Source organism: Leucopleurus acutus (genome assembly GCF_964270905.1).
Source record: "Leucopleurus acutus genome assembly, chromosome: 11".
NCBI classification, from domain to species: Eukaryota; Metazoa; Chordata; class Mammalia; order Artiodactyla; family Delphinidae; genus Leucopleurus; species Leucopleurus acutus.
In genome coordinates this window covers 11930571-11954203 of record NC_139152.1, presented here as the reverse complement: position 1 = coordinate 11954203, position 23633 = coordinate 11930571, and the positions used below count along the sequence as shown (strand labels likewise).

The following is a 23633-nucleotide window of genomic DNA, read 5'->3' as shown; positions in this document are numbered from 1 at the left end:
GTTCACAGTTCCTTTTTTTTTTCCCCCTTATGTACCAATTCAGAGACTACTATTTTCTTAATAGTTGGTATGCAGTTACCCCTAGGGAGAGACTTACCTTTGTTGAGCAAAGGTTTTGATAAGCCTAAAACGTAAAGGTTTAACCTCCAGGACCAGGGCCCATAGACTGATGGGTTTAGGCTTGAGAGATGGGGTATATATATATATATATATTTTTTTTTTTTTTTTTTTTTTGAGATGGGGTATATTTGACTGAACATGTCATGTGCCTATGAAGCTAGCCCCAGCCAAATGTGATCCCCATGATTTGATTTAGGTGAAACATTTTTGCCAAGACTACTACGTAGGTGATGTTGTGCACCTCCCATCACATCATCATATCAGGAAAAAACACTAAGGTTTGTTTATTCAGTTCAGGAAAGTTTTCTTGATAGTGTTTTGATCAGTGCTTCTATTCAATATTTAATTTGATTTAATCTTCAGTAAGAATATCATTTTTAGGCTGGACTTTAAATTCTTCTGTGTCTCTCACCTTGACATTCCTTTTCCTTTTTATCTTTTCCCTCTAATTTTTGGAGGGCCTCATCAATTTTTCCTTCAAATTACTGACTCAGTTTTCAACAGTGTCAATTCCTGCTCTTTACTATTAGCCTTCAATGGAAATATCAATTCTACTATGAAATTTTTAGTTTTCTATCAACCTTTTCTTATTCTATCCATCTCCCCTTTCATCTCATGCATTTTCTTCTCAACCTGTTTTTCTTTATAAACATTCTTCTCTTGGGAAAGAGAGGCTATTTTCTCATATCCTATAGAATATGCTAAATTTTTTTTCTAAAATTCCTTTGGGTGCCTAAAATTGGGAGTTTCTAGAAATCTGAGCTTTCAGGGTGATGTTCCTTTCCCCTCAGTCTGCAATATTTTTCAGACTCCATGTTGTGGAGTTCTGGTTCTTGTTTCTGACTTAAATTGAAATCTTTACATTGAAAGAGCTAGCAGACAGTGTATGTTCCTCAACAGAGACAGTATTCAAATTTCTCTTGGCAACACTCCTCAGAACTCCCTTCTCAAACTGCAGTTTTCTGAAAGATTGATATGCACAGTTTATATCAAAATTCCCTGTATCCAGGAGATGTTCATCTAATTTACTCAGCTAGACTGAATTAGGATCTTTTCCAAGTAGCATTATCTTGAGTTTTGACCCCGGGTTATATTTACATGTTAATTTGTAGCCACTTTCCAAGAATTAACTGCCTATGATTTGTGTTCTTTCTGTCTTCGTTTGAAAGTTATCAATAGCAAACTGGACTCACCAAATATTGATCAAGCACTTTTCATTTATTCATTGTTACACACCATTCAGGCTTAAATCCTTCCTTATAACCTGAAAGAAGATCGCGGACATTTAACACAGGAATATTTTGCATCCGTAGTCAAGGTTAAACACCACTAAGAAGGGGTTGTGTTTTGCTAATTGTTTTTATTTGGCATTTTTACTTCTGTCTGTAGAGTGAGGAGAAAATGCTAAGATGTTAAGAGTGGGAGAAGAAACGTAAATTGAGGAACTTGGTGGCAGCTACTCCAGGATATAGCCATTTAATTTAGAAAAGGGGTAGAAAAAGAGAAATCATGAAAAAAAAAGAGCTGTCAGGCAAAAAAAGATTACATCCCTTAAACAATGCAGAAAATGTTCTTGGCCCCAAAGTATTCAGGAGTGCCTTTCTCGGCCTCTTTGGAAGTAAAGATGGAGACCAAGATGCCTGTCATCTGTAGAAAAAATAATAATAATAATAAACCATCTAATTAGTATTCAACTTGTACAGAAACTTCTCTCTTAACCTCTGCTCCTTCTGCTTCAGTCAGCCCAATGCTTGATTCACATCTCGCCCCTATACCATTGTCCCAAAGCCAGGACATGCTAGTGGCCTTACGATCACTGACCAATGGCAGCCCCACTTTTCTGTACCCAATTTACAAGACACCTGCAGTCTGGAAATTATAATGGATTGCAGCTTTTTTAAAGCATGAGCAAATGAGTCGAAGAGAGGATAGGCAGACAGCACAGAATTGCATTATAAGTCATCAAGGGACTTCCCTGGTGGTGCAGTTGTTAAGAATCCGCCTGCCAATGCAGGGGACAGGGGTCTGATCCCTGGTCCGGGAAGATCCCACATGCCGTGGAGCAGCTAAACCCGTGCACCACAACTACTGCACTCTAGAGCCCGCGAGCCACAACTACTGAGCCCACGTGCTACAACTACTAAAGCCCATGCGCCTAGAGCCTGTGCTCCGAAACAAAGAGAAGCCACTGCAATGAGAAGCCCGCGCACGGCAACAAACAGCAGACCCCGCTCGCCGCAACTAGAGAAAGCCTGCGTGCAGCAAAGAAGACCCAACGCAGCCAAAAAGAAATAAATCAATTAATTAAAAAAAAATAAGTCACCAAGACAAGCTCCGCAGGCATCAGGCTTGAGCCCAGGATTTCTGAGGAATGTCCATTTTTTGCTTTGGTTCTGCAGCAATTTGAACTCAATATTCTGATCCCCAAGTACCAAATGATCCGTTTAACTACCAAAACAACCTACACACACAAAAATGGAGGAAAAGAAAGGGAAAATTAACTACAGAAGTAAATACACAGAAGAGAAGTTGAATAGTAGTCTAAAATATTACCCTACGCATTTTTCTTCTGAGAAATTCATGTTTAACTTAGTAAATTTTGCACTACTAGGTTAATTCTAAGAGGCTGAGGCTTACTGCTCAAGGAAGAAGAAAACAAAAAGACCAAAGAGTAAAATTTGTGGTCTTGCGTAGACACAAACCATAATCTTCAAAGCCATTAAAATGTAAGGTCTGTGCACCTGAGAAAGAAAAATGTTTTGAAATATTCAAACGCTTGGCTTGGACACTTAAAAGCCACAGTTGAAATAAAAGGCCATAAAGTATATTCAAGAGCAATAAATTGGAATAAGGACATGTAATCAGGTATTTAGTAGATAATAAATGTTTGTAAGGTAATAATTTATAAGGATGTATAATAACTCTTATCCAAGCAACTAAAATGTTTGAAGAGTGGTTAAGAGAAATACACAGCAGTTTGATGCAAGGACCAGCGCCATCCTTCCCCTAGGGGTTGAGTTGCCTATTTGATGGGTGGGGTAGGATGTGGGAACATTTGGTAATAGGAACTCCAGTTAGGTCTAGAGTTACCAGAGCAGAGGAGGTTATGTTTAAACTTTCCAGAATGTAGGTCATGAACTTGCAAGGAGTTAGGTCTCCTACATGACATCTGAGTTGTAGAAAAGCAATGACTGAAGGTGGCATCTGGGGAGACTGGCTGACACACACCAAGTCGGAGTATCTTTGACTCCCTACTCCACACACTCCCCCACAGGGCTCAGAGGGGTCTGATAGTGAGCCAGAGGACACAGAAGAATCCAAGTCTGGCTGGAGAGGTTGCCAAGAGTACCAGAAACAGCTGGCTGACTTCCAAAAAAATGTGTGTTTTATTTCCGTACTGAGAGGTGACCTCCCAGCTGGAGGCTGCATTTCCCAGCCTCTTCAGCATCCAGGTGTGGCAGTATGTCTAGTTATCGCCAGTGGAATGAAGCAGGAGAACTTTCCCATATTCTTTCCCCTTCTCTGGCTGGAAGAAAACATTCCAAGACCCCGAGTGATTGTTCCTGCATACAGTTTGACAACCACAATGAATTCACAAGGGGTACCTAGGATATACTAAATATTCACAGGAAATAATGTTATCAGCAGGACATACCACAGGGAACTAAAGGGGGCACCTGAGATATTATAAATCTTTGAGGAAAACATAGTACCATCTGGGACACCGAGTAAATTACTACTTCTAAATTGTTTGGCCCTAACTAATTAATGAAAGAAACTGTTAGATATTTCTTTGGGCCTGCAGCCCCAAGAATGTATTATTGAGATGCTCGGGGCACTATATGAGCGAGGAAAGATTAGAACATCTGCCTTAGAGAATGGTGGAACCACAGGTGAAAGGACACTGGATTCTTACATTTCTACATGAAAGAAAGCCAGCACCTAAGCAACTCCCACACTGGTCTGGAATATGAGTCAGAAATACATTTTGGTTGCATTAATCCATTGAACTTTGGGAGTTTGTCATTACCTAACTAATACACAGAGCACATAGGAATCCAGACCTGAGGCCAAGAGCCTCAGATGTCAACAGTGGATTCCTGCCACTGTTGTACCACAAGGAGGACGGAAGAGATGAACTTCATCTCACTGGAGGCCACCAAGCCAAGAAGATGGCTCGCAGAATAGATGCCTCCTATTCAATGCCCAGTCAATACATAAGCCCCTGAAATGACGATCAGCCTCAGGAAAGGGGGAAAGAATAAGGAGGAGGTGAAGTTTGCTTAGAATTTAGCCCAAATGAGACGGAGTAACCTTAAGTTTGGTATTCTCAAATTTCTACCATCGATGGATAAGTGTTTGAATGCTAAGTTAATCATACCTTTTGGAAAAAAAACAAATTTACATGATGTACATTTTATTCTGGAACTGTAAGATTTTGAATCCACCACATATATGTTACAGCAAGGGAAGAAACATAGACAGAGGCCACTGTCTCTGTTTCTACAACTGGTCCCCCAGCTCTAGTTATTTATGACTTCTCTTTTCCTGTTCCCTTTGCTTTGGGCCAGCATCCCAGCTGGTTGGCGTTCTTTGCCCATCGGAGTGAGGGGCCTGAGTCACTGGAGGGGCGGCCTAGGCGAGGTGACAGCACTCTAGTTAACCTTTTCAGGAGGACATGGTGATACAAGGGACTCTCCTGAGCTCCTCCTACTGCCTGCTCCTGCTGAGTAGCAGTGCTGTATTCATTCAATTGTCAGGCTCACTCACTCTGACCAACACTACAATCCTATTCTTGCCCGTTTCTTTCACAGGAGCCCAGTAAAGGCCAGGCAGAAATTTAAATTTCCAATTCAGTGAAACAGTTATTGTGTCTCTTGGTGGAAACATATCTCCTCCCTTGCTCACTGAAACTTCAAAACCAATAGGGTCCAGATTCATGAAAAATTGGTAATAGGAACTGGGTAATGAGTGGTGAGTAGCCCAAACCGCACGTGTCTATCTGCTACAGAAGTGATAAAAACATTGCACAGTCCACGTCTTCTTTGGCCCCCCTCCCCTCAGCTTTGCTGAGTTTAGCTGCTCATCTCCCTCCTGGATATGTAAACTGACAATTTAAAGAAGGCAAGATCTATCATCCTCGAATTCAGTGATTCTCAACTGAGGGCAACTTTGCTCCCTAGAGGAACGTGTGGCAATGACTGAAGACGTTTCTGATAGTCACAACTTAGAGGGAGGTTCCAGTGCATAAAGACCAGAAGATGCGTAGGACCACACCCACAACAAAGAATTGCAGTGGTCCAAAATGTTGGCACTCAGGCTGCTAAACCCTGATCCACTTAATTTGTTTACATGTATAACTTGCTTCCCGCACTAGAACGCAAGCTCTGTGAGGGCAGGGACTTGGTCCTGTTTACTGTTCTGTGCCTGGAACGTGGAATTCAGCAAGTATTTGATGACTAAATAATAGATGAATGAGTGTCTCTGCATCTTACACATGATCGCATCCAACCACTTGCTTCTTGGATTGGAAGGGTTATAAGGTGAAGGAGGGTGGTGGAGGGTAGCATGACTGAAATATTTGGGGTGACACAACTTCCTTTTTTAATTTTTTTTATTATCTATTTTATACATATTAGTGTGTATATGTCAATCCCAATCTCCCAGTTCATCCCACCACCACCACCCCGCTTTCCCCCCTTGGTGTCCATATGTTTGTTCTCTACAACTGCGTCTCTATTTCTGCCTTGCGTTTTTCTAGATTCCACATGTATGCGTTAATATACGATATTCGTTTTCCTCTTTCTGACTTACTTTCTGACTTCCCTGAATGTCCTATTGTAGCTCTCTTCTCGACATGGCACAATCAAAATGTTCATCATTTTCCTTCACTATTATTTTCTAACTTAAAGAAAAACGGACATTGCAATTTTTACAGTGTCCTCAATTCCTTCATTCATGTCTATTCATTACATGATATTATCATCCAAGTACTGTGATAGGTGTTGTCACCAAACAAAATTATGACTTAGGACTCGTGTTTAACATTTTGCAGAGAGTTGATGTAACTGTTCTGTATCTTTTCTAGCGATTACAAATGTGTTTCCCCTTCTAGGAAATGTGCCTCTTTTCCTCCCTTCCCATTAACACTTCAGTTAAGCTTGGAAGAAAGATGGAGAAGAAGGGAGTGTCTAGGCCCCCAGCTGGGTTCCCTCACAGACCCTTAAGCAGAGCTCTATTGCGGCAATAACGTCAGCTTCCAGTACCTGTTTATTTATACAGTTTTATCCCTACTTGCCTGTCATAGACATGCTGTTAATGGTCTTTATATCACTGGTACCTGACACAAAAGGTGGGCTCAACAGATGCTTACTGAATAAATAAAATGCCTTTTGCCTACTTCACAGTGTCACCCAGGGCACCCTCTGCCGACTTCATAATGTTACCCAAGGCATAGTTTTGCCTACTTCACAATGTCTCTTTCAACTGGTCCTGCACAGAAATGGGGACTTCACAGGGGGTTTGGAGATATATCTGGTTTCAGACCCATCTGAATCACTTGCCAGTGGTGGATCCAGCCAATGAAGAGAAAAGCAAACGATCCAAAGTCTTGAGCAACAGTCAACGGATTTAGGTTAAACAGCCTGAGATGGAAGGGCACTGACCTGGAGTTAGAAGGACCAGTGAAGACCTCTCCAGAATGGCGAAGAATCGGAGCTGCGTGTAGGCAGGGGTATGCATTTCTCCACGGCCAGGGCGTCTCCTCCCAGCTGCTGCAGACGAGGGGCCGGCCCTAGAGGCTAGCCGTGTGGACATGAACTGATTTGTTCCAGCCCAGGGCCGCCAAACCGCCCGAAGAGTGAGGGGAAAGCAGCACGTAGCCTCGGCAGGCCCCAGAAGTTGAGCAGGGGAACTGTCCCAGCCCTGCCCACAGGGCGCTAGAGGGTCAGAAAGGTCCCGCCCTTCCCCGACTGGGGCCCAGCAGGGCGAAGGTTGTCGTCAAGGCCACGTGAGCCTTCCTCGCCTCTAAAAGCCCCAAACAGGTCGGGCTCATGAGAGAGGAAAGTTAAGGACGCTCCAACCTCTGCATCGCTGCGCCCCACCACCGGCAGCAGAACCGCTCTGCCAACAGCCGCCTGGTCCAGCCGAGCGGAGATCGCGGCCGCCCAGCGATGTCCCTCCGCAGCCCGGACGGGAGCCTCGGGCTGCTCTCGCCGCCGGCCCTGCTGCTGCTGCTGCTGCTTCTGGCCGCCGTGGTGCCGTCGGGCCTGGCAGGTGAGCAGCGCGCCCCGCGGGCAGCCCGGGCGGGGGGCGCCGGGAGGGGCCCTGGACGCCCGCGCGCTCCACGCTGAGCCCATGCCGCTCGGTGAGTTCCAGAGTCGGGTTAAGTTTACTTCCCGCGGGTGTGTCCGTCTGGCTTCTGGGTGGACGCCAAGGAACGCGCTTCTGCCGCGGTTGCTCCAGCCCTGCTGGAGCTCGGGGATGGCCCCAGACGAGGGCATAGGGTGTGTGCTTCTGCGAGCTTAAGAAGCGCTGGCCAGAATTCCTGGCAGATAAATCGGCTCGCTCCTGCACGACTCTTGGCTTTGCTGAGCCTTGGCTGGTCCTAAAAGCGTCAGCCAAAGGACATCTGAATATATTTATTCGCACCATAGAGAGGTATGATCCCAGAATGCCACTTTTTTTTTTTTCCTTAATTGACAATGACTTTGGTTTAAAATGATGAGAAGTGCAGCCTGGTACTGTCAGTTTGATATGTGCCAGGCAGCGTGCGGAAGGATGTGTGTTCTTTCATATAATGCTCACTACAATCCTAAGTAGGCTTATTATCCCCATAATACAGATGAGAAAGTTTGAGACTGAGAGATTTCAGTAATTTGCATAAAGATACACAGCCAGTGAAGGCAGAGCTGAAGTGCAAAAGGCCATTTACTTGACTACTCCCCTCTTAGTAAAACAGGTTTTAAAACTGTTTTATTCCTACAGGTATGGACACTGACCCTTTGCCTAAAAAAGAAAAAAAAAGTTTGGGCTTTGTCACTTTCATTCCCAATGAGTAAAACCAACATTAAGTTAAAAAAAAAAAACTTGAAAGACTTGAAAAGTAATATTAAGAGAGGATTCATTTCATTTTATTTCCTAATCCCTTTTCTGTGCTGACCTTGTGAAAGACTAGGGCGGGGTTTGGGAGAGCAACCCCTTCCTAAAAGCACCTACTGGTTCTTGTTCCTCCACCTTCCTTCAGCAAGTGTGTGCAGTCCAGATTTCAAGACCTTTGCTTTCGCAACTTGCCCACTTATCATTCTTAAATATTTCCAGTCTTTGAAGCTGCCTGGGCTTCTGCGCTCAGAAGTGACCAATCCCAGGCTCCTGACCCATGATTTGCCTGCACAGTCTGGAAGTGGTGGAGTCCCCATGCCACCCCTTAGCCCATTGAGACTGCTCATTAGGACACACCTGGGACAGGCTAGGGAGCGCCCTGGAAATGGAAATGGCTTCTGTGTCTGGAGTGCTGGCGGAATCTTCTCTCCCTTTTCTGTTCTTCTTTTGGATTATTGGGATTGTTTTAAATGTTTCTGTAGATGTGAGGGGCAGCCTAAGGAGTGAGGTGGAGACGTTGTTTTTCTGAAGATGGGGCACCATTTATTCAAGAAAATATCAGCCAACAAGAAACAGCTTCTTAAACTGAGCTCCCCAAATAAGAAGCTGAAGCCATGCCAGGTGGAGGGAGTCAAGGCAAAGAGTGAGGGCACTTCTGCTGCAACTGGTCCTGATGGCACTGTGCCCAGCCATCCAGAAAGACGTCTTATCATGGCATTGAGGAATGACTGGTGATGCCCACCCCAACTGTCTCAAAAGATGTGATCTCTGTTTCCTTTGTTCCACCCATATTAACCTGTATTCTAGTGCAGCTTTTGGGGTCTTTGTCTTACCCTCAACTGCTGGACTGCCAACAACTTTTGGGCAGAAAATGGGGCCTTTGCTACCCCTTGCTTTCCATGTTCTCTCTGAAATGCCCAGCTCAGTACTCAGCATTTAACGAGTGCCCAATAAACACTAAAGGGATTGTATTTTCAACCCCCTGGAATGAATTTTGTATCTGCTAACATACACCTCTTTATCCAAAACCAACTTCCTTAATTTTTGAAAGTTACGTTGTAGTTTCATTATTCTAGAAATCGGCAAACAACTACCAATTCATCCTAGCCATATATTTCAAACTATTAAAGACTTCAGACATATAATCGCATTGCGTTTATCTTTCCAGACTTTCAAGCCCCACATGTGTTTTTAGGATGTCTTGTATAATTTTTCTTTTCTTTTCTTTTTTTTTTTTTTTTTTTTTTGCTGCATAGCTTGCAGCTCCTACCAGGGATTGAACTCGAGCCCTTGGCAGTGAAAGCTCGGAGTTCTAACCATTGGACCACCAGGGAATTACCAGTTTTTCTAAGTCATATGTATAGTGCAGTCAGGTTGTCACCAGGGAAAGAGGTGGGTTGGTTGCCAAGAGACTCGTGAGGTGGCATGTGCCTTGTAAAACAGGTTCCAGATCTGGCCCTGGGACTTGCAGGGCTAGACTCCAGAAATTCATTCTTTCCAGTTCTCCAGAGCTGATCAGAAACAAGGAAGCTGATTTGTCCTGATAAACACACGTCTATTCATCAAAATACTAATTGTTGTTCATTTTTATCAGACTGGTTATTTGTGTAGCCTGCTCCAGGCACATCCTCACTGCAATCAAACTACACAAGATAAAAGAATATCAGGGATTCTTAGGCTGGGGACCTGATTCATCTGCATCTCACTAGGACTGGACACTTCAGTCAGCCCATGGGTCCTCCTTACCAGACACTGCTTGCCCAAAAACCTGGTCACCAGCTCCTTTTCCACTCTCCCATGACTCACCAGTGCCACGTGAGACTAACAGATTGCCTCTCTAAAGAGGCTAATCCTTTATGTGGCTGTCGAGGAGTTTATACAGTCCTGGGAGTTGTTCAGTCTCCTTAACTGATGTAGCAGACCTATGGCTGAGGCCAATCTCAATTGATCTTTTATCTCTGAGAACTTTCTTGTTTCCAGATTCCCTGAGGAAGTTGCTCCATATGTTCACTCTTTCTATGGCAGGTCTTCATTCTTGGAAGCCAAGTATTAGAGAGATATGATGGAATTCCAAGACAGAAGCTGTAGAGCCAGACTGCCTATGTTTGAATCCTGGCTTCAATACTTACTAACCACATGACCTTCGGTCAGTTACCTAACCTCTCCATGCCTCAATTTCCTCATCTGTAAAATGGGTATTATAATAATATCTATATTATAAGTTTGTTGTGAGGAACAGTGCCTGGCACATAGTAGGGGCTATAAAATTGACCAGCCATTGGAATTGCTTTTCTCTGAAAAGGCATCGTGGATCTCTTGATAAGGCAAAAGGATTGCAAAAAGATTGTTATAAAAACAGAATTTTTTCTTAATCATGGCCTAACATTGGGGTCCATACCAGCACATTAAGCAGCTGTTTCAGGAAACACTTTCCTTGGTTATAACTGTCTGAAATCATCTTGATTATTTTTGCCACAGTGCAATTTTTATTAACCATGGCTGCTTTAGAATTTCCCAACACTTTTCTGTCTTTCTGAGACTCACTAAGTCTTCCTACAGCTCATTCCCATTGTCTTAGTGTTTTAGACCCAAAAGAAGACAGTGCTCTGCGTGAACTCAAACATTTTCTTGTGCTCTTTCTATACTAGTTTTTTTTAATGTGGTATCTTTTTTTTTGAACTTTTTATTTTATATTGGAGTATAGCTGATTAACAATGTTGTGATAGTTTCAGGTGCACAGCAAAGTGACTCAGACATACACGTATCCACTCTCCCCCTAACTACTCCCCCATCCAGGCTGCCACATAACATTGAGCAGAGCTCCCTGTGCTATACGGTAGATCCTGGCTGGTTACTGGTTTTAAATATAGCTGTGTGTATATGTCAATCCCAAACACCCTTATCCCTTCCCTCCACCCTTAGCCCCCGCTAACCATAACTTCATTCTCTAAGTCTGATTCTGTTCTGTAAATAAGTTCATTTGTATTTCTTTTTACATTCCGCATATAAGCAATATCATACAATGTTTCTCTTTCTCTCTGTGACTTAGTTCACTCAGTAAGACAATCTCTAGGTCCATCCATGTTGCTGCAAATGGCATTATTTTATTCTTTTTAATGGCTGAGTAATATTCCATTGTATATATGTACCACACCTTCTTTATCCATTCCTCTGTTGATGGACATTTAGGTTGCTTCCATGTCTTGGCTATTGTAAACAGTGCTGCAATGAACATTGGGGTGTGTGTATACTTTCGAACCATGTTTTTCTCTGGATATATGCCCAGGAGTGGGATTGCAGGGTCATATGGTAGCTCTATTTTTAGTTTTTTAAGAAACCTCCATAGCGGCTGTACCAATTTACATTCCCACCAACAGTGCAGGAGGGTTCCCTTCTCTCCACACCCTCTCCAGCATTTATTGTTTGTGGACTTTTGGAAAATAGCCATTTTGACTGGTGTGAGGTGATATCTCACTATAATTTTGATTTGCATTTCTCTAAAACTCCGCGATGTTGAACATCTTTTCATGTGCCTCTTGGCCATCTGTATGTCTTCTTTGGAGAAATGTCTATTTAGGTCTTCTGCCCATTTTTTGATTGGGTTGTTTGTTTTGATGATATTAAGCCACATGAGCTGTTTGTATATTTTGGAGACTAATCCCTTGTCGGTCACATCATTTGCAAATATTTTCTCCCATTCTGTGGGTTGTCTTTTCATTGTGTTTATGGCTTTCTTTGCTGTGCAAAAGCTTTTGAGTTTAATTAGGTCTCATTTTTTTATTCTTGTTTTTATTCCCATTACTCTGGGAGATGGATCGAAAAAGATATTGCTGCAATTTATGTCAGAGAGTGTTCTGCCTATGTTTTCCTCTAGGAGTTTTATAGTGTTTGGTCTCACATTTAGGTCTTTAATCCATTTTGAGCTTATTTTTTTATATGGTGTTAAAGAATGATCTGATTTTATTTTTTTACATGTAGCTGTCCAGTTTTCCCAGCACCATTTGTTGAAGAGCCTGTCTTTCCACCACTGTATAGTCTTGCCTCCTTTGTCATAGATTAATTGACCATAGATGCATAGGTTTATTTCTGGGCTTTCTATCCTGCTCCATTGATCTATATGTCTGTTTTTGTGCCAGTACCATATTGTTTTGATGGCTATAGCTTTGTAGTGTAGTCTGAAGTGAGGGAACCTGATTCCTCCAGCTCCGTTTTTCTTTCTCAAGATTGTTTTGGCTATTCGGGGTCTTCTGAGTCTCCATACAAATTTTAAGATTTTTTGTTCTAGTTCTGTGAAAAATGCCATTGGTAATTTGATAGGGATTGCAATAAATCTGTAGATTGTCTTGGGTAGTATAGTCATCTGGACAATATTGATTCTTCCAATCCAAGAACACGGTATATCTTTCCATCTGTTGGTGTCGTCTTCAATTTCTTTTATCAGTGTCTTATAGTTTTCAGAGTACAGGTCTTTAGCCTCCTTAGGTAGGTTTATTCCTAGGTATTTTATTCTTTTTGATGTGATGGTAAATGGGATTGTTTCTTTTTTTTTTTTTTTTTTTTTTTTGGTGGTACGCGGGCCTCTCACTGTTGTGGCCTCTTCCGTTGCAGAGCACAGACTCCGGACGCACAGGCTAGCGGCCATGGCTCACGGGCCTAGCCACTCTGCAGCATGTGGGATCTTCCCGGACTGGGGCACGAACCCATGTCCCCTGCATTGGCAGGTGGACTCTCAACCACTGCGCCACCAGGGAAACCTGGGATTGTTTCTTGAATTTGTCTTTCTGATCTTTCATTGTTAGTGTATAGAAATGCAACAGATTTCTGTGTATTAATTTTGTAACCTACAGCTTTACCAAATTCATTGATGAACTCTAGTAGTTTTCTGGTAGTGTCTTTAGGATTTTCTATGCCTAGTGTCATGTCATCTGCAAACAGTGACAGTTTAATGTCTTTTCCAATTTGGATTCCTTTTATTTCTTTTTCTTCTCTGATTGCTGCGGCTAGGACTTCCAAAACTATGTTGAATAAAAGTGGTGAGAGTGGACATCCTTGTCTTGTTCCCGATCTTAGAGGAAATGCTTTCAGCTTTACACCGTTGAGTATGATGTTAGCTATGGGTTTGTCATATATGGCCTTATTATGTTGAGGTAGGTTCCCTCTATGCCCACTTTCCAGAGAGTTTTTATTGTAAATGGATATTGAATTTTTATCAAAAGCTTTTTCTGCATCTATTGAGATGATCATATGGTTTTTCTTCAATTTCTTAATGTGGTATATCACACTGATTGATTTGCAGATATTGAAACATTCTTGCATTCCCTGGAATAAATCCCACTTGATTGTGGTATATGATCCTTTTAATAAATTGTGCTTTCGAATTGCTAGTATTTTGTTGAGGATATTTGCATCTATGTTCATCAGTGATATTGGCCTGTAATTTTCTTTTTTTGTGATATCTTTGTCTGATTTTTGTATCAGGGTGATGGTGGCTTCATAGAATGAGTTTGGGAATTTTCCTTTCTCTGCCATTTTTCAGAACAGTTTCAGAAGGATAGGTGTTAGCTCTTCTCTAAATGTTTGATAGAAATCGCCTGTGAAGCCATCAGGACCTCGACTTGTTTCTTGGGAGTTTTTTAATCACAGTTTCAATTTCAATGCTTGTGATTGGCCTGTTCATATTTTCTATTTCTTCCTGGTTCAGTCTTGGTCTATATGTCTATTTTTGTGCCAGTACCATCTAAGAATTTGTCCATTTCTTCCAGGTTGTCCATTTCATTGGCATACAGTTGCTTGTAGTAGTTTCTTATGATCCTTTGTATTTCTGTGGTATCAGTTGTAACTTCTCCTTTTTCATTTCTAATTTTATTGATTTGAGTCCTCTCCCTTTTTTTCTTAATAGTTTACTAAAGGTTTATCAGTTTTGCTTATCTTTTCAAAGAACCAGCTTTTAGTTTCATTGATCTTTGCTCGTCTCTATTTCATTTATTTCTGCTCTGATCTTTATGATTTCTTTCCTTCTACTAACTTTAAGTTTTGTTTGTTCTTCTCTAGTTGCTTTAGGTGTAAGATTATGTTGTTTGAGATTTTTCTTTTTTCCTGAAGTAAGATTGCATTGCTGTAAACTTCCCTCTTATAACTGCTTTTGCCACATCCCTTAGGTTTTGGGTCATTGTGCTTTCATTTTCATTTGTCTCTAGGTGTTTTTTGATTTCCTCCTTGATTTCTTCAGTGATCCATTGGTTGTTTAGTAACATATTGTTTAGCCTCCACGTGTTTGTGTTTTTTACAGTTTCTTTTTTTCTTGTAGTTTATTTCTAATCTCATAGTGTTGTGGTTGGAAAGCATGCTTGATATGATCTCAAATTTCTTATATTTACCAAGGCTCTCTTTGTGGCCCAGCATGTGATCAATCCTGGAGAATGTTCTGTGTGCACTTGAGAAGAATGTATATCCTGCTGCTTTTGGTTAGAATGTTCTATAAATATCAATTAAGTCCATCTGGTCTAATGTGTTATTTAAAGCTTGTGTTTCCTTATTTGTTTTCTGTCTGGACGATCTGTCCATTGATGAAGGTGGGGTGTTAAAGTCCCCAACTATTACTGTGTTACTGTCGATTTCTCCCTTTATGGCTCTTAGTATTTGCCTTATATATTGAGGTGCTCCTATGTTGGGTGCATATGTATTTACAATTGTTATATCTTCTTCTTGGATTGATCCCTTGATTATTACATAGTGTCCTTTTTTGTCTCTTGTAATAGTCTTTATTTTAAAGTCTATTTTGTCTGATATGAGAATTGCTACTCCAGCTTTCTTTTGATTTCCATTTGCATGGAATATCTTTTTCCATCCCCACTTTCAGTCTCTATGTCCCTAGGTCTGAAATGGGTCTCTTGTAGACAGCATATATATGGGTCTTGTTTTTGTATCCATTCAGCCAGTCTGTCTCTTTTGGTTGGAGCATTTAATCCATTTACATTTAAGGTAATTATCGATATATATGTTCCTATTACCATTTTCTTAATTGTTTTGGGTTTGTTATTGTAGGTCTTTTCCTTGTCTTGTATTCCTGCCTAGAGCAGTTCCTTTAGAATTTGTTGTAAAGCTGGTTTGGTGATGCTGAATTCTCTTAGCTTTTGCTTGTCTGTAAAGCTTTTAATTTCTCTGTTGAATCTGAGTGAGATCCTTGCTGGGTAGAGTAATCTTGATTGTAGGTTTTTCCCTTTCATCATTTTAAATATGTCCTACCACTCCCTTCTGGCTTGCAGAGTTTCTGCTGAAAGATCAGCTGTTAACCTTATGGGGTCTTGCTCTTGTGGGCAGGGATGTGCTCAGTAAAACTTTAGTCCACTTGTCTGTTGATGGATGTGGCTGTGTTCCTTCCCTCTTGGTTGTTTGGCCTGAGACAACCCAGCACTGGAGCCTACAGGCTGTTTGGTGTGGCAGCCTCTGGGAGGGCTCATGCCAATGAGTATTTCCAAGAAGTGCTGTTGTCAGTGCCAGTGTCCTTGTCCCTGCGGTGAGCCACAGCCGTCCCCCCCCAACCCCCTCACAGGAGACCCTCCAACACTAGCAGGTAGGTCTGGTTCAGTCTCCTATGGGGTCACTGCTCCTTTCTCCTGGGTGCAAATGCACACAGGCCTTTGTGTGTGCCCTCCAAGAGTGGAGTCTCTCACTGTGGCTTCTCCTTTGTCTCTGGATGTGGGTATCTTTTTTGGTTGGTTCCAACGACTTACTGTTGATGTTGTTCAGAAGTTAGTTGTGATTCCAGTGCTCTTGCAAGAAGGGGTGAGTGCATGCCCTTCTACTCCACCATCTTGAACCAATCCAAGCTCTATACTAGGGTGCTTATAAGAATGTATACAAGATAAGTTCCAGAAATGGGAAGAGCTTCAACTAAAGTGATACATAGGGAAGAAAAGGAAATAGATAAAAGCCTGAGGACTTGGTAAATGGCCAGGAGGGATGACTTCCAGATCAAAGTGGTGGATGTTTCTTGCCTTTATCAAGGTGAGAACTAAAGGAAAAGGCACTTTTTTGAGGACTGGGAACAGGGTGACTTTAGTTTGGGACACATGGAGTTTGGAATATTTTGAGAAAATTTAGGGAGGTTCTCTCATAAAGATTAACCTACACATATTTTGACTGAACATTTATTGTAGACTTTGACAGGGCAGAGACAAGCGTAACACCACGTTTATTGATTAGACCTTAGCAAAAAACTTTTTTTTCAAATAGATAAGTTCCAGAAGAATTTCTGGGAGAAGTACTTATGAATCTTTATTATTAAATTTTGTTTCCTGGTCCTGAATCTGATAGCAAAGATCAAAAACTTTCTCTGGAAGAAAATTTAAAAGATCTTCCTTCAGTATTGAAATTGAGGTAGAACATTTTAAGTAACTATTTCATGGTGATTTACTTTCCATGATATATTAACTGTTTATCACGTGAACTTCATCTTGGGTCTTGGTTCTGACACGCAAAATAGAAACTTTAGTTTTCACACTTATTTAGACATTATTTTTACTTTTGTCACCTGTTATGTTTTGTTGGATTCCAAATTTCAAAGCATTACTATTGAAATAGCAAAAAAGGTAGTAGCAACAATAATGGAATGAATCTCAAGGGATTAATTTTGTTTAACATTTAAGAGTTTTTTAAAAAAATGCATTTGTTTCACCTTTTTTTTTAATAGAGAAGATTCCAGTTGCTCCTACAACTTATATTTCACAATCTTTTGATAATTTGGCTTTAAGATGTGGCTAGAAAATGTATTAATAATGTTATTATGTAGGTTTTTTGTACTACTGTGAAACAGGAATTTACTTAATGTGGTTAAAAAATGAAACTAATAGAGGTAGTGAAATTATGAGGAAACTTGCGTCGAAAATTTGAAACTCTCTGTCTGTATAGACAACAGATATGTTATCATCTTCTTGGGGAAAATTGTGCAAGTCTCTTGATTGAGAGAGACAGGCTTGCTCTGAAATTTGTCCTTCAGTCTTGCACACACAGCTACAATTCCAATATAAGGTAGTGTCGAGTTACTCAAACCAGACCTAAGATATCAAAATTCTAATCTGCAATTAGAAATTAAGAATTAATATACTGTAGATGTGATGTGAATCTGTCTCCAATGGTAACCCTCCAGCCAGTGTGAAAGTTGGGGATTTACGTGGCCATATAATAAAGCATTGTGTTAAGCCCAAAGGAGCCAATACAATGAAATTTAAGATGCTACCCCTCATTCTTAAGAAGTTTGTAATGAAATTTATTGGACCAAATACATACAAATACATATAACTGAAGAGTGATCTAGATGAGCAGTGAGCTGGGTGCCAAATCAGAATGGGGCAAAGTTGACTTTCTGTTGATAAGACTTTTGGCAAGAACTCTGAGTTAAGCCAGCAATGAAGAATAGGTACATTTTTAGGAGATGAAGGAAAGAGATCATTCCAGAGCCAAGCAAATCTCCAGCATTTTAATGTATTAGTATTTTGTTTCCTTGAAGCTCTTTTTTTTTTTTTTAAAACTAATCCCTTTCAACCTGCCTTGTGTATCAGGCACATTATTCATCCCACCTCACATCTTCTCACCTGCCTTTTATTCTAGTTTCTCGTATATAAGCTGAGGCACCTCACCTCAGCCAGACTGCAGGAGCCCCCTGCTTTCTACCTCAGAGCTCCTCCGAAATCATAACTGTTTAGCACTGGAGCATGTGCAAACCTGAGAGTGAAGGATTTAGCACCTCATTTAACACTCCCTTTGACCTATGTGGGATGGGAGCAGTTGGATAAATGCTCCCTCTTCCATCCCTGGGATGGGATCTTCAGAGGCTTATTCTGCACACCTCTTTGGACCATCTCAAAATGCACCCTCCTGCTTTCCCTCCCTCCCTGTTTCACTCTCCTGGCCCCCTACTCCTGTTCTCTGGGAGCACTTCCCCAAATAATTCTCCTTTCATCAACAATCCCAGGCTCTGATTTCTGGAGGGAGTGAGAGCTAAAATACCTACTTACAGTTTTGCTGCCTAGAGGTTGATTATTCATGAATCAGTTATTTTCTTAATGACTCTGATGAAGAGACAAAGCAAATCTAAAACAAGGTATCAATTTACTGAAAGCCCTTTCGAAGAAGGAAAGGTGCAAAGCCAAGGTACACAGAGGGATGCTGAAAGACCATGCTCATTGAGCATAAAAGAGAAAAGCAATTCAAGGATCACAGTCAGTAAACTATTAGCTAAAACCAATCTGGATAGATTAAGTTGCAATTTTATTGTTTTTATATTTTTCTCTGACATATTCTGCCTCTGCTTTCTCATGCTTCTTTTTTTCTCTAACTGACTGACTACATCAGGCAAAAATTGTATTGCTCAGGGTTGAAAACTACTTCCTCTTTCATAAATGAGGTGCTAGCAAACTTAGGTTCCAAATATGGGAAAGAGTGATTTAGGCCACTTATGATTATTTTACAAATTCTAAGACAGGGTTAGGAATTATTTTTCAACTGAAAACAATTAACTCATAGAAAATATTAGAATAAACAGGTAAATAAAAGAAATTCAATTTGGGTGTTTGGGTTTTTAGAGAGAAATAGGAAAATGATGGGACCTCTTTCATCTTTATTTACAGAAGAAAAATACTCTGCTTTTAGAAAGTAATATTCCCATTCATTCAACAAATATTTATCAAGTGCATTGATTCTAAGGATGTTAATGTTAAAAATGTTTAAATCTGGGACTTCCCTGATGGCGCAGTGGTTAAGAATCCTCCTGCCAATGCAGGGGACACAGGTTTGATCCCTTGTCCGGGAAGATCCCACATGCCACGGAGCAGCTAAGCCCGTGCACCACAACTACAGAGCCCGCACTCTAGAGCCCATGCTCCGCAACAAGAGAAGCCACCACAATAAGAAGCCTATGCACCGCAGCGAAGAGTAGCTCCCACTTGCCACAACTAGACAAAGTGCGCGCACAACAATGAAGGCCCAACGCAGCCAAAAAAAAAAAAGTTTAAATCTCATTTTCATTTTCATGACTCTAGAGAAAATATCAACACGTGGCCCTTGCCCCTTGGGCATCTGAACGTCCTCTAGGCTCCTTACCCAAGCGTGAAGACATACGACTTGAGTTATTTTAGATTAACTTCTGTGAATGTTCAGATAAATTTCACTTTTGGGTCAAGAACACACACAATTAAACAAGATTCATCAAAGAAACATTACCGTGCCAGCTACAGCACTCCCAGGATATAGGGTCATAAGCAGAAGAGGGCCCTGCCTTCACAGAGCTTGTATCGAGCTAGACTGAGATTAGAATTATGTGATATTTTTCTACCTTTTTGCTATTACCCTTTCCACACCATTCGCCTCACAACATGATGTTTTTTTAAAAATAGAAAAGCATAAGGCTTAAATTGTTCAAGGATTTAAGAAAATCAGAAAAAAGCATGGGACTGGGCAACCAGGAAGAGTTGATACATGGAGAAAACATTGAGGAACGGAGGACGTCAATTAGGGGTAGCAGGAGAAACTCAGATTTTGGCTTAATTCTCAAAGCATTTGCTAAATTGGTCAGTGTGGGGCTTCCCTGGTGGTGCAGTGGTTGAGAGTCCGCCTGCCGATGCAGGGGACACGGGTTCGTGCCCCGGTCAGGGAGGATCCCACATGCCGCGGAGCGGCTGGTCCCGTGAGCCATGGCCGCTGAGCCTGCGCGTCCGGAGCCTGTGCTCCGCAACGGGAGAGGCCACAGCAGTGAGAGGCCCGCGTACCGCAAAAAAAAAAAAAAAAAAAAAAAAAAGTAAATTGGTCAGTGTGTTAGCAGTAAATTTTTCTCATTGAATTCTCTTGAGGACTGGGTAAAAGGTTTTTTTTCCATGCATGGGGGCACATGAGTGTCAAAAAAGCACAGATTTACAGAAGTTTATTATTTGTGGTCAGAAAAGTAGGTAGTACCAGTAACAGTGAAACAGCCACACTTTTTCATTTCCTACAAAGCTCACTGGAGGTGAGGGTGGGAGAGAATGCATGAGAAAAGCTGGAGAGGGGCTGAGGCTGTGGCATTTGTGTCCCAAAATCAGTTTGGAAAACATACTTATTATATTTGGGAGGAGAAGAAAGGACATATCTATGGATGATGCCAACAATTGTCCAACTGTGGCCAATTGACTTAGTAACAATTAGACTCATTCATCACCAGCAGCCTGTTGACATGTATTCTGCGCCTGCCTATGTTTATTAATGCCATTACTTCCACGTTACCGTTTTTAAAGAAATCCACCAATATGGTCATGACTCAGTTCAGAATAAATTGACTTTCCTGCTCAAGATCATTCTTTAAGGGTCATAATCAGCATTAGCTGATTAGCGTAGCTTGACCAAGTCCCAGTGTATCACCCTCTTGGGCCAAGGTGCCACGATGCTCTAGTATTAAGTTTCTAATTTTAGTGCTAATTTTCATAGACAAACTTTGCATCAAAAAAGATAAAATACTGAGTCAGTTTTGAATGTGGAAAATAGATAACCATAGATAAATATTTAATCTGAGCTTTATAGTATCTTAACCACTAAAAACTTAGTGTGTCCGAAACTAAACTCATATTCCCTCCCAGACCTGTTTCCCATCTGCTCCCTCTCTCAGTGATGATACAACAACCATCCACTGAGTCACAGCCTGGAATCTGAGTCATTCTGGCCTCCTCCCACCTCTTTGATGACCTTAATAAGTCTGTCTTTAACCTGAGCAGCTGTACAGTGGTTTCTTAGGCAGAGAAATAAATGCACTACATACCATTTCTTTTCTTCATTTCTTCTTTTTTCTTTTCTCTGTCTTCCTAAGTCTTCCTTCCTTTCACAGATGTTTATTGAGCACCTGTTGTGGGTCAGACACCATATCAAGTGCTGAGGAAACAATCTCTGGCCTCGAGTTCATAGGCTAGAAGCAGGGGCAGACATATAAATTACATTACAATGTGATAAAACTGGAAGAAGACCTGCTTTCAAGGTGCATGGAGCTTGTAGAGCAAGTCAGTCCCTACAAAGGGGGTGTTGATTCCTGAGTCTTAAATAGCAATTTTGAGATTGCTAGGTATTTAACAAGGGAGAAAATGTCAGACATAGGAAACAGCATATGCAAAGTCAGAGGTGCTGGACCAGCTCATGGCAGGTTGGAGAGCTGTGTGTGCAATGGTTTCAAGATCACAAAGTGCATGGAGTGGTGGATGAAACTAGATAGGTAGGCAGAAAGCAGGTCATGAATGTCAAGAGGGTAAGTCAAAGAATTTTAATTCTAGGAAGTAGAAGCCATTGAAGATTTGGGGTAATGAAGTAAACAAATCAGTTTTGCATTTTAGAAAGGTCACTCTGGCAAAGTATGAAGAATGGTTTAAAGGTCAGAGACACCTGGAGAAAAAGTCTCTTCATAGTTCAGAAACTACGAGAAAACTCTTTGCATTGCTGTATACCAAGAAGATCCAGACTACTTACGGAAATGTTTGCAATCTGTGAAAAGGCCAACCTACCCTGGAATTAAAGTTGTCATGGTCATAGAAGGAAATTCAGAAGATGATCTTTACATGATGGACATCTTCAGTGCAGTCATGGGCAGGGACAAATCAGCCACTTAGATCTGGAAGAACAACTTCCACATTGAAGGGTCCTGGTGAGACAGATGAGTCACATAAAGAAAGCTCACAACATGTCACCCAGTTGGTCTTGTCCAACAAGAGTATTTGCGTCATGCAAAAATGGGGTGGAAAAAGAGAAGTCATGTCCACGGCTTTCCGAGCACTGGGACCAAGTGTGGATTATGCACAGGTTGGTGATTCAGACACCACGCTTGACCCTGCCTCATCAGTGGAGACAGTAAAAGTTTTAGAAGATCCCATGGTTGGAGGTGTCAGGGGAGATGTCCAGATTTTAAACAAGTATGATTCCTAGATCTCCTTCCTCAGCAGAGTGAGTTACTGGATGGCTTTTAACATAGAAAGGGCCTGTCAGTCTTATTTTGGATTTGTCCAGTGCATCAGTGGACCTCTGGGAATGTACAGAAACTCCTTACTGCATGAATTTGTGGAAGACTGGTACAATCAAAAATTTATGGGCAGGGGACTTCCCTGGTGGTCCAATGGGTAGGACTCTGTGCTCCCAATGCAGGGGGCCCGGGTTCTGTCTCTGGTTGGGGAACTAGATCCCACATGTATGCTGCAACTAAGGATCCCGCATGCCGCAACTAAAGACACGGCGTGAGCCAAAAATAAATGATAAACAAATAAATATTTTAAAAAAATTATGGGCAGCCATTGTAGTTTTGGAGATGACAGGCATCTAACAAACTGAGTGCTGAGCCTGGGCTATGCAAGAAAATACACAGCTCGATCCAAATGCCTTACTGAAACACCTAAGGGATATCTCAGATGGTTAAACCAGCAGACCTGTTGGAGCAAGTCCTGCGTCCGAGAGTGGCTGTACAATGCAATGTGGTTTCATAAACATCACTTGCGGATGACCTATGAAGCAGTCATCACTGGGCTCTTCCCTTTCTTTCTCATTGCCACAGTAATCCAGCTCTTCTACAGGGGTAAAATTTGGAACATCCTCCTTTTCTGGTTAACTGTCCAGTTAGTGCGTCTCATAAAATCATCTTCTGCCAGCTGCCTTAGAGGAAATATCATCATGGTCTTCACGTCCCTCTACTCAATGTTATACATGTCAAGTTTACTTCCCACCAAGATGTTCGCAGTTGCAACAATAAGCAAAGCTGGGTGGGGCACATCTGGAAGGAAATCCATTGTTAATTTCACAGGACTCATTCCAGTATCAGTTTGGTATACAGTCCTCCTGGGTGGTGTGATTTTCACCATTTATAAGGAATCTAAAAAGCCATTCTCAGAATCCAAACAGACAGTTTTAATTGTTGGAACATTGCTCTATGCATGCTATTGGGTCATGTTTTTGACACTGTATGTGGTTCTCATCAAAAACTGTGGCAGGCGGAAGAAGGGACAACAGTATGACATGGTGCTTGATGTACGATCTTACATTTGATGTTTGTAGTTACAGATGCAGACACACACAAAACCTTACTTCCTCTAGGGACTGTATGGTTGTGGCATCAGATAATGCCACCAAAGGAGACACATCACTGCTGCTGGGACTTGAACAAAGACATTTGTATGGGTTTATTTTAATTCTGCCAAAGTAAAATGATACATGAAGAAGAAGAACTCACATTTAATCTGATACTTCTATGAAAATGGGAAGAATTCTTTGTTTATGCACTTTTTCCTTATTGTACATCCGCCTAGCAGTGTTTTGCCCTATATACCTCACTAGTCATGCTTCACGTGGGTAACCATGGAAGAAGAGGATTTTGGAAGCTCAAGGAAAAGTTCTTTCAACATATACAACCTAACTTATGG

The 23633-nt window shown here is 41.4% G+C and overlaps 1 protein-coding gene and 1 pseudogene across 2 annotated transcripts in view; both read left to right on the top strand.

Annotated features, from left to right (window-relative positions):
• The first annotated feature begins 7183 nt into the window (after positions 1–7183).
• Positions 7184–23633, top strand: part of PLBD1 (phospholipase B domain containing 1) — a 68600-nt gene continuing 52150 nt past the window's right edge. The window contains exon 1 of the mRNA XM_082850495.1: positions 7184–7395. Within this exon, the coding sequence (XP_082706621.1) occupies positions 7293–7395 (103 nt within the window). The 5' untranslated portion in view covers positions 7184–7292. The remainder of the gene's footprint in view (positions 7396–23633) is intronic.
• On the top strand, positions 21467–23259 carry LOC309968257 (hyaluronan synthase 2-like; annotated as a pseudogene). Its single transcript has 3 exons — positions 21467–21481; positions 21639–22331; positions 22512–23259. The product of its transcript is annotated as a hyaluronan synthase 2-like (transcript).